Consider the following 24,293-nt stretch of genomic DNA (forward strand, 5'->3'; position numbering starts at 1 on the left):
TGAAATCTACCTCAATTCTGGACCCCTAAAGTCACCAATAAAAAAATAAGAAAAAAAATGTTATGCAAGAATGAAAGAAAATGATATAAGAATTTAAATCATTTAGCATATTTTTAGTATACTTCCAAATACATGTAACCAAATCTAATTCACCTTATTCAACCCAATGAAAATAAAATTTGAGAAGTTTTGCAATTTCTTTTTTGTTGAATGTAAGTTCCAAGTTTTTCTAATTTAGAAAGGTATATGTTTTTAACAATTGTCTAGAATTCATGGTAAATGACCTACTATTAAAAACGACATCTTCCTCATTGCCTTAATCTATTCAAAACTGAAATTTTAATTTGAAACCAAAACTTGTTAATAAAAGAACTACAACTACAAAGAATTAATGTTTTCAAGCAAATCTGTCATTCATACTTTATATGTTCTACCTTTTAAAAAAATTTCCCTTCTAATAATACCATTACCAACTCTCACATGTTATAGAAAGCTAATCAGTTAATTGTTAACATGTATTAACTATTAGTATAACGATTAGTCCAATCATTACACAACCAAATATCTAAAAATGGTATCAAAAGCTTATCGTAAAAATAATTAGAAAGACACATTCATTATCAATTCGTCAAGTTTCACAGCCATTTATATATGGTCATGTGATTGATAATGGATCATCAGTATGAAGGAAATTGCATTTTAAATTATAATTAGTCATGAATGAATCAGTTTCAGGACAATGATAAAAATAGATTTTGTTTTTGTCAACTTATGAAGTGTAATTCATGAACTTAAGGTTCTGACCTTTACAATGAGTTAGATTGAGACTACCTCATGCATTGTCTTCAAGAAATGGACCAACACCAAAATTTCATTATGCAGCAAAAACAGTAGGCTAGACATATAGCTTACACGGACTAAATCAAGAATAAGAATAACCAGACACTTCTTTTTAGGGGTTGCTAAAAACTACTGTAACATGCACATGGTTTGTAATTCTATTTTCCAACTTACAAACCCCAAAGGTGTGCCAATATTCATGGTTTTCATATCAGTGCCACATATTGCCTTGTTTGTTTATGTTGGAATCTAAGAATTTCCCAAAAGCAAAAAAACTGTTGCAAACCAACTAAGCCAAGAAATCAATTACAACTAAAACCTTACACACAAAAATTTAACACTTGTGGTCAATTGGATTTTGTGAATCCAAAAAAAGGCCAAAATTTATATCAAGATAGGGAAAAGAAAAGATTGAATCAAAGAATTATGTACCACTTGTCAAAGAGAAATTTCCTCAAACACATGACATGCAACATTTTTCAGAGTCTTCTATTCATACTATTCTTTTTCTCATCTAACTCCCTCAAACCACTTCCAAATTTTAAACCTTAATCAAAACCAAATCTAGGCTAGATGCCTAAACCAAAACTAAGCAGTCCATATCAATTTTTTTTGTGCATAAGAAAATACATTTACCTATGTGGTGACTTCTCTCTCCAGCTCTCTATTTCTTCTCAAAATTCCTTGTGAATGTTTTGCTTTGAGGCTTTTCTTGCAAATAGGGAAAAATTGTGTTGCAAGAAATAAAGTACAGAGTGCGGGAGAGGGGGATAAACTACAGAGACTGGGAGAAGAAAGGAATATTGTCATGCCCCAAACCCAAGTAAGAGCTAGGCACGTGACAACAGCCACACATTTATAAAGTTTACACCCTACAAGTGTGTAAAGCCCTCTTAACAATTAAAGAGTTATCCTCAAAGAAAATTTCATCAATAAATTTGAAATTATCCTCAATAATGCAATTCTCAAAAGATCTCCAAATAATAATCTTCCAACATCAAAATAAAAATAACTAAACCCTTCAAATCTAAAGGTCCACACAAATGGTAATCTTAAACATAAAAGTTCAAATCTTATTCCATTGATTTCCTAAACTTCACTCATGCGCACATCCCAGCGGAAGCCCAAACATATGCTATTCTTCCTGATCAAAATCTGAAAGGAAAAAGAGTGGGGGGGGGGGGTGAGTTGACAACTCAATAAGTAACCAAAATCCTAATAAGTTTTATCCAGTAATAGATCTGTAAAATAATAAGATGTAACATAAATCTTCAAAAGTTATAATATGCTATGGGTTTTCAAAATAACTGAAGAAGTTTCATAATCTTAAAATATACGTTGCAAATAGATTACATACTTTAATCTTAGTATTATATCATAGATGGTTTAGTAGGTAGTTAGTTTTCCATATATCAAAATCTGTAACTTACAATAAGTTCTAAAAATACATAAGCAGTTTTAATGACTCAAAATAGTTAAATATTCGACGTAACTCATATACTTAACAATCTTATGACTATGGTCACGCTATATCCCCGTAACTGGGCATCAGAGTACCAATGAATAATCCCTATTGGCTGGGTATCAGAGTACTAATGAAAAACCCCCACTGGCTGGGTATCAGAGTACCAATGAATAACCCCATTAGTTTGGGTATCAGAATCAAATCATAGTCAGACTGTCCATAATCATATATATGAAATCATAATTTCTAACAAAAATGTATCTTATTCAAATGCATGTACATATAATCATATATTCAATATTTCAATACATTTGTGATATTTCTATATTCCTTACTTTAAATCAATATAGCTATAAAAAAAAAATTAATAAAATAAATCTTATATTCAATGCTCATATATATATTTGTGGAAATTCTTTATTCTTTACTTTGAATCAGTATAGCTAAAAACAATTAAACAAAACACATTATATATTCAGAAATCAGATATATTTGTGATAATTCTTTACTTGAAATTAGTGATACAATAGAAATAAAATTGTAACAATTATAAACAAATTTTCAGTGGTTAAAAATACATTAATATAAGCAAAATAAAACCCAATTAGAATAAGGTTACTTACTTCAGCTAGCTCACCACAAGAACTTCTCCCTAACACTTTTCTAAAATCCTTAGATCTCACCTAGCAATTTACAAGCATCATTTACTCAATAATCATATAACTCAAAAAAACTTATAACGGTACTTGACTAGAAGAAAAACTATTAAAAATACCTTATAATTGTCTGCTTTTCCTACACCGAAATTCCACCTAATCATAATATATATATATGTTGCCACCATCAATGCCTTAAAGACAAGGCTAGCACTACTATGTCATACTAGACAAGGACGTGTACTATACTAAGTGCAGCTTTCTTCTTCTTCATTTTTTTTTTTTTTTATAACTTGTCAGACGTCAAAACCCATGCTTATTAGACTTTTTGTTTTATTTTCCAATTCCATCAATTCAGGCATAGTCTCTTAACAACCCAACTGCGCAGCAAGTTGAGCCCATCATGCCTAAAATCTACCACTTCCAGCCATGCTTATCAGAACGGAGCGTGTGTGTATATATAAAAATACTGAGTATTGAAAAATCTGTAGACAGTAGCATCCAATTGACCGAAATATATATCTAAACTTTTCTTCGTTGCATCATTAAAACTCTTAAATAATTAAATAGCTTCACTACCAGTTAAAATATCCACATAAAAAAAAAAAAACTCTGATTCCAAATAAGCTTAGATTTAACAAGAGAGAGATTCTTAGGCTCTTATCTCAATTGTGTAGTCAAACCTTCTCTACTTCAGCATTTTGGCTAGTCTCCTCCCTCAAAACATCTGTCAGTGTATGCTGACTTAAATTAGACTATATAAAACTAGGGTTTCAGCCTTATTTTCTAAAAACCCCTTAGTAATTTTAATTATAACAATTGACCCCATAAACAAATTTACTTAAATACCCCTCCTTTTAATTCCTTTTTATTATATATATATATATTTTTTTTTTCCGGCTATTACAAATATGTAACGGGAAAAATTTGTAACTGCCTAGTGGACAAAACATTGTGTCTGTTGTTAGCATAGTCAATTGGCCTTGGGATTATCAATGATTTTTTTGAAAGACACAGGTGCGTGGTTTGCAAAATGAACCTGTTTGTGAAGACTTTTCTAGACTGGTTAAGGGATGGTATTTATAAGCAGTAAGGGAAAAGCAACGTTAATTACCCAAAAACCAAACGTTGTACACGATTACTTGAATGGCTTTAGGGAAAAGGCACAATTTTACCAGTTTTTTTTTCTAAAAAAAAAAAACGTAAATGTGGCATAAATTTATGTTTGATTTCTCAAATTTTTCTCTCCCCTAACTCTCTGCGCCTAATCGACTCCTTCTCTCTCTCTCTCTCTCTCTCTGTTTATCAGACTTTCGGTCTCTTTCAATTTAAAGGTATTTTTGTTTTAAACCATGAGGAGTTTCACTGATTTTAACAAATAGAGAGGAAAAAGGTTATGAATCCAAATTCCTAAACAATAAAAAAGAAAAAAACAAAAGAAAATATCTTCAAACATTTTGATAGAAAACCCCAAAACCCAAAACAAAAACGAATCAAATCTAAACCTACCCACAAAAAAAAAAAAATCAATTAGAAGTAACATTTCATTACCAAATCTGAAAAATGGAAAAAGAAAAAATTTACCGGTGTGGTTCCGTCGATTTGGGTGGTTGATACATGACCTAACAGCTTCTTTCTGTGCTTGCTTTGACCAGGGAATAGACAATGGCCTGCCTTGGATCTTTGTCTCTCTCTTGGGGTCCAACAAACAACTTTGTTCTCTCTCTTTCTCCGTATAAGGGCAAGCTTTTTTAATGTAATTTACCCATTTAAGCCGTTAGTGTTGTATTTACACTCAGAGACCATCAGACTGTTTTAATACTATGATAGGAAGCCTCTCAAAACGATGCACTGTACGATTTTTTAAAAATTAAACTATATATGTGCCTGAATTTTAGATACACTTTTCCTATATGGCAACACCCGTTAATTGTAGGAATTTACTTTCTATCCATTTCTGATATTATATACCGTGTATGATTAGATATGACATGATATATTTTATATATATATATATATATATATATTATAATATAAAATAAAAATTCTGAGTGATATCAAAAAGCTTAACAGATAGAGCAGAGAGTAGGCGAAGCGAGAAGGAAACAGCAAATATAATGGAGGGAAGTGTTAGGGTGAGGTCAATTTGTAATATCTGTGAAGCAGGAAGACGAAGTCCATTACTTATTATTAAAGAATCATCATCGTCATCGTTATTATGGTCACGGAGGTGGTGGATGAGGAATGGCAAGGCAAACGGAAATGGAGTATCAAAAAAGAGAGGAATGAGGAGTATGATTAAGGCAGAAAGGAAAGAGAGAGAGGGAGAAATCTCAGAAATAAGGGTTTGCACGAACCGGACATGTCGCAGGCAAGGCTCCCTGGAAACCTTAGAAACACTCTTGGCTCTTGCTCCTCCAAACCTGACCGTCAAGTCCTGTGGCTGCTTGGGCCGTTGTGGCTCAGGCCCTAACCTAGTGGCTCTACCCAATCCAGTTATAATCGGACACTGTGGTACACCTGCTCGAGCTGCCCACATCATGGTCCAATTATTATTATGCGGTGGAGATGATGATTCATCGGTGGTCAGGCTGAGCCTGGAAGCTTTAGCACTGAGCAAGAGTGCCCAGAATGAGTTCTCACAGGCTAATTTCTCCCAGGCAGACCTCCTGCTCTCACAGGCCATCAATTTAAAACCATTTGGAGCTATCCATATTTTGTATTTGGACAGGTACTTTTACCCTCCTCGTCTGATTGAATTTAAAACCATTTGGTGCTATCTAATATATTATTATTACTTTTCAGGTCTCGTGCAAGGTTAGCGTTGGGAAATTATTCAGGGGCTCTTGAAGATGCCAGAGAAGCTTTGAATTTTGCTCCTCACTATCCTCAGGTACCTTATTATTATTATTATTATTATTTCTAACAAATTGGCACTGCGGATTCCTTTTCATAATTCGTGAAATTACCAAATTAATTAATAACAAGTTGTGAGATTCTTGGAATCAGTTAACTTCCATTTTATGACAAGGTCAAGGTCAAGGTGTTTGATACAATGAAATGAATTCCATGCTTTCTGGTAGCTGGCATATTTAAAGCTCCCAATCTAAAATAAATAATACATACAAATTGTAGCCATTCTACCTTGAGAAGGAATGGGTTCACGCATGTTGATGATTGCCAACAGAATATTGTATCATTCTTTTTGAACTGAATCTCCTGGATAAAGATTTATTTATTTATCAATAGTTTTGTTAGAAAATTAATTTTCATTGAGTTCTGGTCCAATGGGGCAGATCCTGTTGTCTCTCTCTTGTTTACATAAATCCTATAAATTTTAATCAACTTCTGAATGGTTTAATAGGATGTGCCTATCCATTCATAAGTCAGGGGATAGTAAGTCTTTGTTGCTGTAATTACTGTGCTTCTTGTTTGAATTTTGTGCTTTACCATTTTAACTTACAATATTTAAGCAAATTTTGCTGAAGATGAAATGATGTGCACAAATACTTGTTGACATCTGAGTAAGATTTAATAGAGACATTTAGGGTTCAAATCCATTTACCCCCAATTATCGGTGTATCAAAAAGAGATTCAGTTGTCAGTTACAACAATATATATAATTTGTGAATGAGACAAATAAATTGTTCCAAATGGTGGTGATGTGAATCTTTTTGCCTATTTACTATGCATTATGTACATATGTCTCTCTCTCTCTCTCTCTCTCTCTCTCTCGTTTGATTGTGTGTCAAGCATGCATATTTTGGTTTTCGATCACTGTACTAGTGGTCTACAAACTATTAGACAAGTGCAAATATTTACAAATATGAGCTTCCTAAAATTTGTTCGATGGTCATCCATGTTATATGTCATATTTTGTGAATTCGGAATTTGAGGGAGCTGCCAATGAGGCTTCTTCTATGTGATTTTTTTAAATATACATTAATGAGAAGCATTATGCCCGCCATAAAACCTTAAAAACCAGACCAGTCTTTTCTAAATTTCTGCCATTTGACAAGCTGTCAAGTACAAATCAATCTATAGCTCTCTGCCATGCTGTTCCCTCATATTAAAATTGGGACCTATCCTGAAATAGTATTGCCTTTTTATATTTTGAACTTATTTATTTATGCATTGCACAGGTGAACAAGATGTTGATATATAATTATTTTTTTCTTCCTTTTTTTTTTTGTGGTTATATTACTAATTTATGTTTTGCAGGCTTATATCTGCCTGGGTGATGCTTTCTTAGCTATGGACCAGTTTGATTCAGCTGAGAGTTCATATTTAACATCTTTGCGTATAGATCCTTCGGTTCGTCGTTCCAAATCATTCAAGGTATCATTCTATCTGATACAGGATCTCATATTCATCACTCGGTAACTAAGAATCTTGGGGCTGGTTTAGGGTGTACAGATTAGGTTTGTTTGTGTTTGGGCTGGGATATTAGTGGTTAGGGAAGAATAATCGCAGTAAAGGATCTGGAATGGAGCAGAGAACCAGAGAGAAATAGATAGAAGAAGAAAAATCTACCTAGCATCAAACTAGTGTCCTTGAGCATCACACCCAAAAGAAAGATGCATTGCACATCAAACGAACTGCCATTTTCTTTTATTATCTCCTTTCCTTTAGACAAGACTAATATATGCCTTTGTAGGCCTCTACTTACTGAATTTCATTGACATCTGAAAACACCAAACCTAATACAGGCCTCTGCCCAAATTTAACTTCCAAAAACATTAAGACATGCCATTTTTAGTCTTCTATCTACCCAACACTAATACATGCCTTATATAGACTTCACTGTCTCAGGCATAATTAAGCTTACTACCAGCCAATGGATTTATCAACTTTGATATGCAAGAGGGGAAATCCTACTTACGACAATTGTTCAACTCACATGTTGATTACTGGCCCTGCTCCTAACAATTGTAGTCTAGTGTGTGCGACACAAGCTATGAATGGATTGCCAATGGAATTTTTCTTTTTCAATATTCGAGAAGTGACACCAAAGTGTTTCAAGTTCTAGCAAGCCCAATCTGATGTTTTTCTTGAAGTCCAGAAGTGCAGCCCATTATTTTGAACTCTCCTTTCTAAAAATATCATTAATAAGTTATTGTTTTCAAGGAAGTCAAATAGTCTTTAATTAGTAATTTCTAGGGAATTATCGGACTTTATGTTTTAATTCCTCTAGACAGACAAGTATTTTATTGTGTTTCTAGTTCCTAAGAGTCAAGTTTGACTTTGGTGTTGCAAATTTAATGTTTTAATTACTATTTTCGTTGTCCTATACTTAGGGGGTTGTTCTAAGCTCTCTATAAGCCTTTTGGTTGAATTAAATAAAGGCAGAGTGTATTTTCAGATTTTATAGCCTTTGTGCTTCAGAAGATGAATTTCTTCTTTTAAACTCTTATTCAATTGGTGGATTCCTTGGGTGGCGATTTAGAGTTTTGTATCTCTTTGGGTGGTGTTTATGTATCCCATAGAGTGGTGAGCCATTTATCCCCTTTAATTATTTAGTGTTTAGTTCAATCCATCATTCTCATATTAGATCAATTTGGTTTTTCCGTTACAAATCTAGTATCAATTGGTATCGGAGCTTTGGTTTAATGGTTGGACATCATTGACGTGTTAATAATGTCGAGGTACCTAAGAGAGTTCATCAAGATTTTGAAATAGATGATTTAAGGAGATAACTTCAACAACTCCAAGAGTGTTTAGAGATTTATGAGAATCAAGGACGTGGTCCTAGGCATCACAATTCAAAATTTGAAGTTGTAGTGATGATGAAGAGGAGAATCCATTTCACTGTGCTTATTGTCATTCTTCTAGTGGGAGCACTCCACCCCATCCTCGTTATGTCAGAAACTTACAACGAGGTTATGATATGAAGGTGGATATACCAGAATTTGAAGGGAAGATGCAACCTGATGATTTTATTGATTGGCTAACCACTGTTGAGTGAATCTTTGATTTCAAAGATGTTCCAGAAAATCACAAGGTGAAGATTGTTGCTATCAAGCTAAGGAAACATGCTTCAATCTGGTGAGAGCATCTCAAAAGGCATTGACAATGTGAAGGAAGAGATCGTATTGGGGCATGGGAAAAGATGAAAAGAGAGTTCAAGAGAAAATGCTTGTTTGACCACTACAAGGAAGATGCTTTTATGAAATTTCATAATTTCAAGTAGAAAGAGTTTCTGTGGAGTATGTAGCGGAGTTTGATCATCTTATGATTCTATGTGATGTTGTAGAACTAGAGTAGCAAATGATAGCCCGCTATCTTGATGGGTGACGTGCTAAAATCAGTGATATGGTTCAATTACAACCCTATTGGACTTGCAATTATGCTTGCAAGCTAGCTATGAAAGTGGAGAAGCAATTGAAGGAAGGGCGTGGCAATAGCTTCTGATTTTATAATCGAAAGGGAATTTCTAACTGAGGGAATGATTCCACTTCTAAGGCCTTTTGCACTACCCAAGACAGCCGTTGTGAAGCAATCGCCAAAGAATGAATTTGCATCAGGTTTAATCGTCCCAATGCCTATAGTATAGGCTGTAGATGTTTTAAATGTCAATGCCTTGGGCATATTGCTTCTGATTGTCCAAATCGCAAGATTGTTATTCTTGTGGACAAAGATGTGGAAATAATGGATGAAGATGAGTCAGCATTAGTAGTTCATGAACATGCTGATTTTGAGGAGGAGGTGATCTATACTGATCAAGGAGAGTTACTTATTGTTCAAAGGAGTCTCAAGGTAGCGTATGCCAAAGATGAATGGCTTTGGAACAATATATCCTGTACCAGATGCACTTCTCATGGAAAATTTTGTGACGTTATTATTGATGGGGGAAGTTTTGAGAGTGTTGTTGCAGCAACCATAGTGGAGAAGTTGAAGTTAAAAACTGAAAATTATCTTTAACCATACAAACTCAAGTGGCTTCACAAAGGCAGTGAAGTGAAGGTAAATAAAAGATGCTTAATTCAGTTTTCTATTGACAAGAATTATAATAATGCAGTAGCTTGTGATTTTGTACCTATGGATGCATGTCATTTATAACTTGGTAGACCATGGCCATATGATAGGAAGACTAGTTATGATGGTTTCAAAAATACTTACTCTTTTGAAAAGGATGGAGTTAAAATAATTTTAGCTCATCTAAGGATAATTCATGTTCCCAAACCTTCTCATGGGGAGGGAAACAATTTAATAACTAGATTTGAGGTGGAGAAAGCATTGACAGAATGTGGTGAGGGGTTTGCTATTGTGGTAAGTGAAGAGAAAGATCTAGTGGATATACCTTCTTTGTTGATACCATTTCTTGAGAAATTTGGTGATGTTTTTCCTATGAGAGATATGCAACATTGCATTGACCTTGTATTGGGTTCTAGTTTGCTTAATAAGCCATCTTATAGAATGAATCCGAAAGAGCATGTAGAGTTATAGAGGCAAGTTGAAGAGTTGATATCAAAGGGTCTTGTAAGAGAAAGTATGATAGTAGGGATGTAAACAAGATCACCATTTGATATCGCTTTCCTATTCTGCAGTTTGATGATCTTCTTAACTAGCATAAAGGAGCTATGATTTTCTCCAAGATTGATCTTTACAGTGGTTATTATCAAATTCAAGAGGCCAAGTGATGAATGGAAAACAACTTTCAAAACTAGAGAAGGGCTGTATGAATGGATGGTGATACCATTCAGACTCTTTAATGCTACCAGTACTTTTTATGCGATTAATGAGTCATATTTTTAAACCTTTCGTTGGTCATTTTGTTGTTGTATATTTTGATGACATCTTAGGGCACGTTTGGTAGACTATAACAGAAATTACATAGGAATAGAAATAGGTATTACAAGGAATACAAGATGATGTAATGTAATACCTATTCCTATTTGAATAGCCAACAGAAACTTAATAGCTGACATGCAAGGTGGGTTGAATTTCAATCCTATTCTTTCTCTAACAAACACAAGTCTGGTAAACTGAATCAAGTGGCCGATGCATTAAGTAGAAGGCATTCTACACCATGGAAGTGCAAGTATTAGGCTTTGAAGTTCTTAAGGAGTCGTATAATGATGATCCAAACTTTGATGAATGTGTGGAAATATTGTTCTAAGGGTACTGTTAATCATTTCTTGAAGCAAGAAGGTTTTATTTTCAAAGGCAACAAATTGTGCATCCCTCAATGTTCTTTGCGAAGGGCAGTTATTCAAGAAGCTTATGGAGGAGGTCTTGCTGGACACTTTGGGAGAGACAAAACCTCTCTTGTACAAGAAAACTTCTATTGGCCCAAATTGGCTCATGATGTTATGTGTCTTGTGAGAAGTTGCAAAACCCACCATATTGCTAAGAGCCATAGTCAAAACACCTAGTTGTACATTCCATTACTTGTTCCCAAGGCTCCATGGAAAGATATCAATATAGACTTTATTTTGGGTTTATCTCAAACTCAAAGAAACAAGGATTCTATTATGGTGGTGGTTGATCGATTTTCAAAGATAGCTCATTTTATTCCTTGTAACAAGACCACAGGTGCATCTTCTATTGTTGATTTGTATTTCAAAGAGAGTCAAGCTTCATGGTGATCCAAACACTATCACTTCAGATCGTGATTTGAAGTTTGTAAGTCATTTTGGCGTACTATTTGGAGGAAGCTTGGACTCTTCTTATCATCCACAAATGGGTGGCCAATCTGAAGTTGTGAATTGAAGTTTGGGAAATCTTTTGAGAAGCTTTGTGGTAAAGAACATTAGACAGTGAGATCTTCTTTTGGCCTAACCTGAGTTTGCTTATATTTGATCCACTAGCCAAGCTACAGGTCATAGCCTTTTTGAAGTTGTTATGGTCTTAATCCGACTGGACCACTTGAATTGACACCACCTTCTGTCACTAAGAATTTTAGTGGTGATTCTAAAGAAAGGGCTAAGAAAATCAAGAAATTGCACGAACAAGTCTAAAATAAGATTGGGAAGCAAAATGAGAAGTATTGCAAGCAAACAAATAAGCACCGGAAAACAACAGCTTTCAAGTAAGGTGACTTGGGTTTGGATTCATCTTAGGATGGAAATATTTCCCTCCAAAAGATCTTCTAAGTTGGAGCCTCGAGCTAATGGACCTTGTAAGGTGCAACAACGGATCGGTGAGAATGCTTACAAGAATGAGCAACTAGGAGATTATGGTGTTTCAACAACCTTCAATGTTTCCGATCTTTCTTCCTACTATGAAATCAAAAAGACCAAGTGGACTTGGGGGCAAGGCCTTTCCAACAAGGGGAGTCTGACACCAGAGTGTCCCAAGTTCTAGCAAACCTAATTTGATGCTAAGTTTGGCCTAGATGTTTTTCTTGAAGTCCGAAAGTGCAACCCATTATTTTGAACGTTTTTTCCCTCTAAAAATATCATTATTAAGTTATCGTTTCTAGGGAAGTCAAATAGTCTTTAATTAGTAATTTCTGGGGAAGTTTTTAGACTTTATGTTCTCAGTCTCCTAGGCAAACAAGTCTTTTATTGTGTTTCTAGTTCCCAAGAGTCAAGTCTAACTTTGATTTGGCAGATTTAATGTTTTAATTACTATTTTTGTTCTACTATGTTGAGAGGGTTGTTCTAAGGTCTATATAAGCATTTTGGCTGAATTAAATAAATGCATAGTGTATTTTCAAATTATATATCCTTTGTGCTTCAGAAGATGAATATTATTTTTATTTTTTGGATAAGTAACGAAAAAAATATATTAGAGAAGAACACAGCCCCGTACATAGGAAATGTACTAAAGAGGCAAAAACATCAAGAAACCAAATTACAATGATCAAGCAAAACAGGAAGAGAAAGACAAAAAAAAGATGGTAAAACTAAACACCATTCCAGAAGAGTAAAAAAGAAAAAAGACTTAAACTCAAGAATGGACCGATCGCGACCCTCAAAGGTTCTAGAATTCCGTTCCCACCAGATACACCACATCAAACAGTGCGGCACCATCCTCCAAATCACTATATTGTGATGATGCCTGAAATTGCAAGCCCAACAATCCAATAGATCCACTACCCTTAGCGGTATCACCCAACAAATACCAAACAAGCAAAATACCATACTCCACATCGCATAAGCTATAGGACAGTGAAGGAGGAGATGATCAACAGATTCCCCACACCTTTTACACATATAACACCACTCAAGAACAACAAAGTGCCTTTTCCGAAGATTATCAATAGTAAGAATCTTGCCTAGAGCAACAGTCCAAGAGAAAAAAGCAACCTGGGGGGGAACCTTCGATTGCCATATCATTTTCCAAGGGAAGGGAGTGGCAGTGGGGGGGGGGGGGGAAGGGAGTGATAATACCCACTCACCACAAAACCACGCCTGCTGGCTAGCTGCCAACAAAGCTTGGCAGAACCTACACCCCGCACCTTTGTAGGTTCCAAAAAATTCTCCCATTTGCATAGCACATAACCTCAGAGACCGAAGCAACCCTTGTCCTACTAATATTGTATAAATCTGGAAACGCCTCCTTAAGAGGACTATCCCCACACCACACATCAACCCAAAACTTCACACGAGTACCATCACCCACATCATACCGAAGGAACTTGGAAAAATTCAGCCAACCACTTCTAATGGACTTCCACAAACAAACACCATAAGCCCCAGACACAAATTTTGTAACCCAACCACCCCAATCATTCCCATACTTCGCCCCAATGACCCTTCTCCAAAGGGCATCATTCTCCTCACCATAACGCCACAACCATTTGGCTAGAAGGGCAGAATTAAACCTTCTCAAGCACCGAATGCCTAGCCCTCCATTCTTCACTGGCCTACAGACCTTCGACCAATTCACTAAATGAAGTTTACGATCGTCACCAATACCATTCCAAAGAAAATTTCTTTGTAATTCCTCCATCCGCTTGGCCACCTTAACTGGGATAGGAAGGAGAGAAAGAAAATAAGTAGGCAAGCTAGAGAGAGTACTCTTAATTAGGGTAACCTTGCCCCCCTTAGATAAATACAATCTCTTCCATCCAGCTAGCCTTCGCTCCATCTTCTCCAAAATAGGATTCCAAATTGTCTTATCTCTAAAGGTAGCACCCAACGGAAGACCTAAATATTTTAGCGGAAGAGCAGACTCTCTACAACCCAAAATCTCCACTAGCTCATGCAAATTAGGCACATCTCCAACTGGAACCAACTCAGACTTACCTAGATTAATTTTTAGCCCTGACACCTCCTCAAATCTAGAAAGAATCCCACGCAAAGCTGTTATATGACTGCTATCAGCATCACAGAAAATAAGAGTATCGTCCGCAAACAACAAATGAGACACCGTCATCAAGGAACCATTTGCATTCCCCACTGAGAAGCCCGAAAACTGTCCTGCCGCCGTAGCAGCACCCAACATACGGCCCAACGCCTCCATGACAAGATTAAAGAGAAAAGGGGAAAGCGGATCACCTTGCCTCAGACCTCTAGAACTCCCAAAAAAGTCAAAAGGGCTACCATTGATCAAAATGGAGAATTTAACAGTTGATATACAACACCTGATCCACCTTCTCCACTTGTTGGAAAAACCACACTGCTGCAACAAAAACAAGAGAAACTCCCAATTCACATGGTCGTAAGCTTTCTCGATATCCAGCTTGCACAATACCCCCGGAACCCTTGCCTTCAATCTACTGTCTAAACACTCAGAAGCAATAAGGACAGAATCCAAAATCTGGCGACCTTTCAAGAAGGCGTTCTGAGATTCTGAAATAATACTGTGAACCACCCTTCGCATACGATTGGCTAACACCTTAGCAATGATCTTGTACAACCCTCCCACCAAACTAATAGGCCTAAAGTCTTTAACATCCACAGCTAGATCTTGTAAACTCTTATCCCATTGCTAGATCCTTGGGTGGTGAGTTAAGGTTCTGTATCTCTTTGGGTGGTTGTAGAAGTAGAAATTTTGCAACCAATTACAAGATGCCATGTGCTACTTAATGGGTTCTACTGTCATTATGTAGAGGCCAATGACAATATTCCAAGTGTCAAAGAATAAAAATTACAAAATACCTAGGAACCAATTAAATATTAGCACGTATTAATTTAAATGACATATGCGGTCAAATCAAATATTGCCATGTGTTCTTTTAAATTAAAATACTTTGACTAATCATATCATGCCATGTGTCCCTTGGAGAACAAGACATAAAGTCCCTCCATTCAAATCATGACACGTGTCACTAATATGAACCAATCACGTGCCTTCAAATCTATTTAAGACTCTTATAAATAGAGACCCTTCTCAGTCTTGCAGGGGGGGAGTCAGAAACATTCAGAAGTCTTGAAGTTCTGTTGGAATTAAGCTCCAAAGCCTCAAAGAACATGAAGAACTTCAACCTTCGAATACGAAGAACATTTGAAGCAAAAGCATTCAAGTCATCCTTCTAGTTCTTAAAGCTCATTGGAATCAAGCTCAAAAGCCTCCATAAACATCAAGAAACTACAAATTAGTGAAGCTCTACGGATCCATGCCTCTAAAGCCCCAGAGAACTTCCATTACAAATCTTCGAAAACAAAGAACATTCATTTAAATCATTCTTACAAGTCTCAAAGTTTTACTTGAATCAAGCTTTAAAGCCTTCAGAAACTTCAAAGACTTTGATCCATCGAAACTTCATCGGATTCAAGCTCTGAAGCTTCAAAGAACTTTCACCACAAATCTTTGAAGATCAAGAACATTCAAAGAACCCACGAACTTTTGTACTTATGTGTGTGTGTGTTTTCTTAATGTTCTTTTGATGAACTAATATTAGTGCAGAATTTTGCTCTTGTTGTTACATTGTGATGGTAGAGTTTATTTGTAATTTTCGTGTAATGCTTTTTTTCGTTTGCTTTGTCTTTTCTTGATATAGCATCACCTCTGAGGTCAAAGATTTAATTGGTTATGGGCATGGGTTGTTTTTGTATTCATTTGTTTCAAGGAGTTACCATGTGACAACCTTTGTTTTCTTTTTGTCACACTTATATTTTCGGATCATTCTATGCTAATGCAGGCTCGGATTGCAAAGCTTCAGGAGAAACTTGCTGCTGCTAATATGTCTTGAGATTTGCAATGTGATTGAATTTACATTTGAATCAATTACAATATACAAAAATAAGCGAGGCAATGTGCTATTTCCAGGTGAAAGCTTATAGCTTTAATACTCTTTAACGTTTTTGCCAAAATATGATTTCACGCATACCTATTTTCTATTTGAAGCACTATGAAATTCTGTAGTGCTCTATTTCACAATCGGTTAAAGGAATAAGATACATGTAATTCTTTCCTGTTTTATTTTGCTGCATTTGTTTCCCAACATGTTTTGTGGTGAAGATGACCTATAGATGTATGAGTGCAGAAGAGTGATTTAATTGAGATTGAAGAAGCAAAAATGAATATAGGGAGGCAATATATAATTTAAGCAGTAGTGAGGAAGGATATCGTTATCAAAGATGCAAGCAAAATTATGAGTGTACATATTCCCAAGAGTTGAAGTATTCTTTTATTTTTTATTTTTTGATAGGTTAAGTGGTGAATTATTCTTGTAGTGGGCTCCAATTAGTTGGGAAAAGTACTCATGTAACTGACCTCAACCATTCCGGATAATAATTGCAATTGAGTTGTGTTGAGACTGCTTCTTCATTCTCTTGTTGAGTTACTATAGTAGCAATTCCCCCCCAAAACCCTTCAAAAAACAAAATGTGGTGGATGGTGGCTTAGCTTAGTGGTATGTTGTCTAGAGGTCCTAGGGACTTCATGATTTGTTTGGACTTAAAATTCAAAGTAGGATGCAACTAGTTTGTATATTTTTTGAGGGATCATGGCCTACCGTAAGCAACATCTAGCTCTACCCATCATTCTTGCCAGTCGAAGATGTTGAAATCCATAAAGCAAAATTAAAATAGTTGTTTGCAAAGCCAATTTATATATTTTTTTAATACTTTTCCATAAATCACAGGACACATACCAATAAATTTTGTTCACAATTTTAGTAATTTTCACTTGTTTCTGCATAATAACATACATGCTCTTATTTTTGGCCTCCCATGGTGCAACTTTGATACCTGTATCTATTTTCCTATTTGGTTTGCATTTTCTCTCTGTATTCCCCTCACCCCTGTATTTGCGTTGAGTAGCCTAACTATTTACTCATGTGATTTGGGATGGAAAAATTTGTAGTAGTGAAGCTATTAAGGGCAACAAGCGATGGAAACCTCCAATAAAAGTTCAACTATATTGTTCTTTCCAATATAAGTAACAATGACAGCAAATGGCTTCTATTAAACTAATCAAATCTCAAAAACTCTTGAGACGTCCAAAATGCAAGTATACTATTAATGGAAATTGTAATGAGCCTTAAGTTAAGTGACTTGTCCTTCCCTTGTAAGATAGCGTGGAAGGAGAGATCGTGGGTTCAAGACCGATTAGGTTTAGTTTAAATGAAACCTCATTACCTTGTAAGAATGGTGGAGAAGATGTGACATAGGACAAGGGGGAAGAAACAAAATTAGATTTAGAATTCTTGCTATGGATCTAGTATAGCTTCAATTTTGAGGAAATAGGGTTAGGTTTTGATAGGGAGTAGTCTAGAAAATAATAGGGGATTATAGGGTTTTCAAAGGAGAAAATGAATTGTAGGGTTAGGGTCTGAAACAAAGGAGTAAATATGTTTGGGTGGTTATTCTTGTGCTGTGAATAGTAGAAATGAAATAAAAGATAAATTTCTAGGCATCGCACCAAAGGTTCCTTGACATCTTACCTTGGAGAAGGTTGCATCACACAAACCAATAACAAATTTCTTTTTTGTTGTCTGGGTAAAAGTGTATAGTTTATTAATACATGCATATATATATATATATATATATATATATATATATATATATATATATATGTATATGGGTACAGTACAAAATACCAATTTTGACCTTGACATTGTAGTAATCCATAAGTAACACTCACCCTCAAGCTGGAGAGTATATATCATACAATCCTAGCTTGTTACGTATTAAATCTAAATGAATTTTATATAAAGTTTTGGTAAACATATCACCAATTTGAACTCTTGTTGACACATATGGAATAGCAATTACGCCATCTTCTACTTTTTGTAGAATAATGTGACAATTTACTTCTATATGCTTACTTCGCTCATGGAACACTGTATTGGGAGCAATGGGAATTGTTGCTTGATTATCACAATGCATAGCCATAGGCACCTTCACAATGAATTTTAATTCCTCAAATAAATGCTTAATCGATATAAACTTGCATGATGTATGTGGCATGACTCTATTCTCTACCTCTGAACTAGATTTGGTTACAATAGTTTGTTTCTTACTTTTCTAAGTAATCAAGTTTCCTTTAGAAAGGTGCAATACGTAGAGGATTTTCTATTTGAAGGTGATCATGCCCTATCTGCATCTGTAAAGGCTTCCACTTGTAGGTGACCTTAGCTTTATACAAAAGAACATGGCCTGGATGTGCTTTGAGATACCTCTCCATCCAAATAACTGCCTCCTAATGCGAAAGGCAAGGAGCTTTCATGAACTAGCTCGCAACACTAATTGCGAATGATATTACCTGGGAGAGTAATTGTAAGATAGTTTGACTTACCAACCAAACAATGATATCTCTCAAGATTAGATAACAACTCCCCCTAATCTTCATACAACTTAACATTAGGATCCATAGGGGTCACAATTGGTTTCAATCTTAACAAGTCTATTTCTTTAAAAATATACAGGACATATTTTCTTTGTGTTAAGCTAATGTCTTCTTTAGATCGTGCTACCTCAATACCCAAAAAATAATGATGTGTTCCTAGATCCTTAGTTCATAAGAAGTTTTGAAGGTATCTCTTCAAATCATCAATACCCTTCTTGTCATCACCAGGATTATACTATCATTAACATACACTATCAACAAAATATTTCCTCTTGCAAAAGTATGAAAAAACACAGAGTGATCAGATTGGCTATGTCGCAACCCAAACTTTAGCATTGCTTCACTAAATTTGCTGAACCAAACTTTGAGAGATTTCTTAAAACCATAGATGGCCTTATACAACCTACACATCTTCCTAGACCCTCCCTAAGCAACAACTTGGGCGATTGCTCCATGTAGACTGACAGTGATGTTATTTTTGACCGGCCCCTGACAGTGATGTTATTTTTGACCGGCCCCTCCGCGGAAAATCAACTACTGCTAGTGTGTGTGTGGGAGGATGGGTCGAACGATTTGATTAGGGTTGGCTGAATGACCCTAAAGAGGTGTGCTTGCTTGAACCAACTAGAAGTTTGAAAACGAGTAAGCAAGAGATTATTTTCTAACAAAGGATGGCTGAAAATCAAACTAGTCCTCACCCTCTTTCTACCCTTCTGGCCTAAAACTCTTGGTTTAGATATTCTAAGGGGATTTTGATAGAGTTTTTGTAGGGTAAAATTTTTTAACCCCTTTATGTGGATACTCTATTTTGTTCGTCATTGATTTGCGTACTGAACCCTAAAAATTCCAAATATATTATTTTCTCACTGGGGGACCATGGAAACATTTAGGTCATCATGGTTCAACCTGTTCGTGCATCAGAGCACCGAAAGTGCAATTTTAGGTCAAAATGATCAAAATGCTGCTGGTCAACCTAGTTGTGACTGAAGGTCAAAATTGGTCAAAACCACACTAAAACAACATTTTTCATGAGTCTATGTCAAATCCAAGCTTATTGGAGCTTTTTATCAACTTTACCCAAGTTTGACCTGAAGTTAACTCCCAATAGCGACCGAAACTCTAATTTTGATCTGACCATTAGAACGGGTTGAAACCGATGCCATGGCAAAGAATATTGAATTTGCTTTTCAATGACTACTTTGGGTCTAAATTAAACTTAAAATGGTTGAGATATCTTGTAAATCGTGCTGAGTCAGCTCGCTTACTGAGGTTATACCTTTTGATCTGATTGTTGATTTTTGAAAAATTCAAGTGATTTGGAAACTAGACTTCCATACCTTTCTAGTGGTACCAAGTTTAGATCAATCAAAGCAGGGGAAGACCTTTAGATTATTGATCAAAGTAAAAACCAAAAAGATGGAGGAAAATGACAAGATTGCTGACGTTAGATTAAAAATATAAACACGCCCAGCTTTGAGAGTTGAAAAAAAAAGAAGATTTTTGGGCACTCAAAGCAATTTTCTAGAGTATTTCTCTCTCTCTCTCTCTCCTCCTAAATACTCTCCCAAACACACAAATAAACGCTTGATTCTCTTATCTTTTATACATGAAGAGGTAGTGTTGTTGCTTCCATCTCCTCCTCCTCCTTGGTCCATCTACCTTGGTTTTGAGGTTTGGGAGGTGTAGATGTAGCTTTTTAGCTACAATGATGTTGGAATTCTAAAGCCTAGGGTTGGTTTAGGGTCCGATTAGATTGAAATTGACTTGAGGAAAGTGTTTTCGGACAAATTTAACTCTTTTTTGAAGTAAATAAGCTATTTTTAGAAAAGAAAGTCATAGAAACCCTAAGGCATGCGTACGCATACACGTGTATTTGCACGCATGCTCAAGCTTTGTATGCGTGTGCTTTATGTATGCATATACATACACGGGCATGCATACACATGGTAGTGTTTCATAAACTATGAAAGACAAGTTTTTGTGCATTAAAGATTGGTTTTGGAACGAATCCCACATCATCTGGGAGCCGTTCCAAACCCCTATTTTCTGACTATAAAAAGCCATACATGGTACATTTTCAGCACATAGAAAATCCTAAAGGAAAACACAAGATTTTAGAGACAGTAAATCAAAGAGAGAGTTTTTCACAAAACATCCTCAAGTCAATATTTTTCTGATTGAGATCTTTTCAGGTCTTGATTTTCAAGTTTCAAGTTTGCTAATAACTTTTTTATTTGATTGTGAATAGATTGACTAAGGGGAACGGTCAAAATCAAGCTAAGGAGCTTTATGTTTTGAGGTATAATGTTCTAGTTCTTTCTCTTTTTCTTTTCCTTGTTTTGATCTTCATTTCCTAGTTTTTTCTTGTTTCTTTTTATTTATTTATGTTTTAACTTTATGTTTAATATGTTTGTTTAGCTTAGGTTTACGTAACTTTTCTATTTATTTTGAAGCATGTTAGGTTGTTAGTTTTAAGATTCTGTTTTGTTGTGTTCTTATTTCTGAGTCAGGGTTTAGGGCGTGTATGTGTATGCCTGCTTTCTGCATGTGCACGCATACTCAAAATATGCGTACGCATACAATTAGGTTGTGCACGTAGGCCTTATGTATGCGCACTCATACTCATGCACAAAAAACCCTAATTTGAACCCTTTTTCCTTCTGTTTCTTTATTTTATTTATATAATATGCCTCTGCCCTGTCTTGTTTTGTGTTTATGAGTCTTTGCCTCCATGTTTGTTGCTTTTATTGTTCTTTGTATGCTAGTTTTGGGTTTAATCTTTTTGTTTTGTCATGGACATGCATATAACATATCCATGCATTGATGCATAGGGGTTGTGATGTAGTGAGGTAAGACATGCATTTGTTTGTGGATGTGATCTTGTCTTGTCTTGATGAATATGATGTGAGTTTTGATGAATTGAAAATGCAAGTTTATATGCCATGCCTTAGATATGATAATGTGCTTATTTGATTGTTGTCATGTCTATGTTTCTACCTTGGATATGTATAACGTAATGCATGATAGATGTATGCTAGGGTTTGGAGTTGATATGATGCTATGTTGTTTTCTAGATGTATGCTAGTGTGTGTGTGAGAGAGTCTAGAATGCAAGTATTGAGTATGCCTTTAATAAGATTAAGACGTACGACACAATGAGTGGAAGCCAACCCACGGGTCAGGTGGAGTTGGGTACCTAACACCTTTCCATCCTCATATCTAAATTCCGGACACGTACTTTGGTAGCAGATCAGTCATTCCACAAAGGACACTATATTTATGGTTCCTAGACCTAATCTAGGTGACGACTCCATTTTCCTTCTCTGCCCCGGTCCACTCGGTCGAGGCGTACTCCCCTTGTTGCGCCCACAGTGGCGACTCCATGGGGCATAGAGAGTTTGATTTCAATGTGTCTTATTTCTTAATCTTAATAAAGGCTTATTCAATATTTGTTTGCACACACTTCACTTGTTTCTTTTTATCCCTTTCATCCCGATTGGTGATGAGTGGGAAGGTAGAGGCTCCATTTGGGCCAAGATCTTCTGGAGTTCATCCCACCTGCAAATATCGTATTTTGTCTAACCTCAATTTGCGTGCTTGACCCCAAAAATCTCAAAAATATTAATTTTTTCCATGGGACCGTAGAAACATTTGGATTGATGTGGCGTAACCCATTCAGGCATTGGAGCACTCAAAGTGCCATTTCAGGTCAAATTGACCAAAATGCCCCTAATTAACCCTAGGTTGACCAAAAGTCAAAACTGGTCAAAATCATCCCAAAACAACATTTTTTATACTCCTACATCAAACCCGAGCTACTTGGTGATTTTCATCAACTTTAGCCATGTTTGACCAAGTTTGACCTAAGGTTGACTCTCTAGGGCCCTAAAAATCTTAATTTTGATTCGACTATCGAAACGGGTTGAGACCAGCGTCATTGTGAAGATTATTAAATTCTTTTTCCATTGACTTTTCATGGGTCGAAATCGGAGTTAAAACGGTTGAGATATCTTGAAAATCGTACAAAGCACATCAGCTCACTTCTTAAGGTCATAACTTTTGATCCAACCATAGAATTTTCAATTTATTTAGTGTTCTAGAAACTAGACATCCAGAGATTTACAAGGACATCAAGATCAGCTCAATCGGAGTCCAGGAAGACCTTCAAACATGCATTTTTAGCATGTCTCCTTGCCTTTTGCCTTGTTTTACCACTTTGATGTTGTTGGCCTAGCCTTCTTAGGCTAGAATATGCCTAAATATTGTGTTTGTGCTTAGATCCATATGCCTAGGTGTTATTTTACATGCTTATGCTTAGATCTACTTGTTCACGTGCTTTTTACCTTGCTTATGCTTAGATCTACTTGTTTATGTACTCTTTGTCGTGCTAATGTTTAAACCTATATTGTTGTGTGCTCCGTGCCTTGTTCATGTGTCTAGATCTATATTGTTGTTGTGTCATGTGCTTTTATAGCCTTTTTGTCTCGATGTACCTTTTTTTTTTTTTTTTTTTTTTGTGTTTTGGCCCTTTAGGTAGGGTATAGATCTAGATCTTGTGGTTTAGGCCAACATCCATACACCTAGGCCTATATCAAAAGGGTTTGGATCTTTTCCTTTATACATGCCTATGTTTGCTTGCTTCTATGCTTTATTTCCTTATTTTTCTGTCTAGATCTAGGCTTTGTCATGCTTTTTGCCCTTCGTGGGCCTGTGCTTGTCAATCTTTGGGGCCACTTGCTTATGTGGTTGCATTTGTCCCTTTCGTGGTTTGTTTGGAAGTAACTGCTTATGAGATACACCTCCATGGTGTTGGTTTGCTTGATGGATACCCTTTCTCTGCTCCATGCAATGTTATGCTTGCCTTGCTTGCTTTGTGCTACCTGTTTGGCTTTTTTTGCTTCTTTGCATTTTTGCACACTTATCTACATGTTCATACGTGAGTCTGTGTGTCATCCATACTCTTTCATGAAACTATGAACACCCGATCCAAACGTACATTTTTCCTCCTAGGACACCCTCTTTTTTCTGATGACATGTTTGTTTGCCCCTGTTTGGTTCTCTTTGATAATTTTTCCTTTAGCGTGCTTTCCTTCTAGTTTTTTCTTGCTTGTCTACTAGCTTGTTTCCTTTGTCTTTGCATGTACACAATAGGAGTATGGACATTTGGAGCAAGGGTGCGACCTCCTAGGCACAAGCAAAAAGGGCAAGGATGCAAGCAAGAAGACGCAAGCCCATAAAGGGAAATGTTCAGTAGATTAGAAGGACTAGTCTCCCTATGTATGCAACACGTATCAATATGCTTAATGCTTTGTGGGGCTCCAGCTCATCCTAGCATAAGCATGTTGGCACACGTTGTATACACAGGCATGAAACCCTGCGCGAAACTCTGCTGGATGTCATAGTGAAAATGGGGCATCCACATTGACATATTGTCATGGCGAAAGCTTGGTGAAAATAGTGTTTTGTGTGCTATGATGCACCTTAGGCGAAGTTGCCGAATTTTCGCCTAAAAAATAAGGCAAAATGTTGCCAGATTTTCGCCGTGAAAATTTGGCAATGATTCCAAATGCACTAGGAAAGTATCAATTGGGGCCACACCCTTTCCGAAACCAAACCTCAAAACCCAATTCACTTAAAGCCCCAAAAGCT

At 36.0% G+C, this 24,293-nt stretch overlaps 1 protein-coding gene across 3 annotated transcripts; it reads left to right on the forward strand.

Annotated features, from left to right (window-relative positions):
* Positions 1-4,216: 4,216 nt before the first annotated feature.
* On the forward strand, positions 4,217-24,280 carry LOC142630425 (uncharacterized). 3 transcript variants are annotated; one of them, XR_012843309.1, is made up of 6 exons: positions 4,706-5,692; positions 5,767-5,854; positions 7,183-7,299; positions 15,995-16,122; positions 20,894-20,944; positions 23,796-24,280. XR_012843309.1 is itself a non-coding variant. In XM_075804418.1 (5 exons), exons 2-5 carry the CDS (start codon positions 5,079-5,081, stop codon positions 16,043-16,045), a joined length of 870 nt encoding a protein of 289 aa, XP_075660533.1. In that variant the 5' UTR covers positions 4,217-4,717; positions 5,035-5,078; the 3' UTR covers positions 16,046-16,275. The 3 variants fall into 3 exon arrangements, 2 of the variants coding, with proteins under 2 accessions (XP_075660533.1, XP_075660534.1); XM_075804418.1 differs by lacking the exons at positions 20,894-20,944; positions 23,796-24,280 and having other exon boundaries at positions 4,217-4,717; positions 5,035-5,692; positions 15,995-16,275; XM_075804419.1 differs by lacking the exons at positions 15,995-16,122; positions 20,894-20,944; positions 23,796-24,280 and adding an exon at positions 15,248-15,907.
* The last annotated feature ends 13 nt before the right edge of the window (positions 24,281-24,293 follow it).

The sequence above is a fragment of the Castanea sativa genome, chromosome 4, assembly GCF_040712315.1.
Source record: "Castanea sativa cultivar Marrone di Chiusa Pesio chromosome 4, ASM4071231v1".
In the NCBI taxonomy this organism is placed as follows: Eukaryota; Viridiplantae; Streptophyta; class Magnoliopsida; order Fagales; family Fagaceae; genus Castanea; species Castanea sativa.

Excerpts from the sequence above, each read along its gene's own strand:
- LOC142630425 (XM_075804418.1), top strand. The coding sequence starts at position 5,079 with ATGGAGGGAAGTGTTAGGGTGAGGTCAATTTGTAATATCTGTGAAGCA. Across the intron at positions 5,693-5,766 it reads CATATTTTGTATTTGGACAG|GTCTCGTGCAAGGTTAGCGT; the intron begins GTACTTTTACCC and ends ATTACTTTTCAG. Across the intron at positions 7,300-15,994 it reads GTCGTTCCAAATCATTCAAG|GCTCGGATTGCAAAGCTTCA; the intron begins GTATCATTCTAT and ends ATGCTAATGCAG.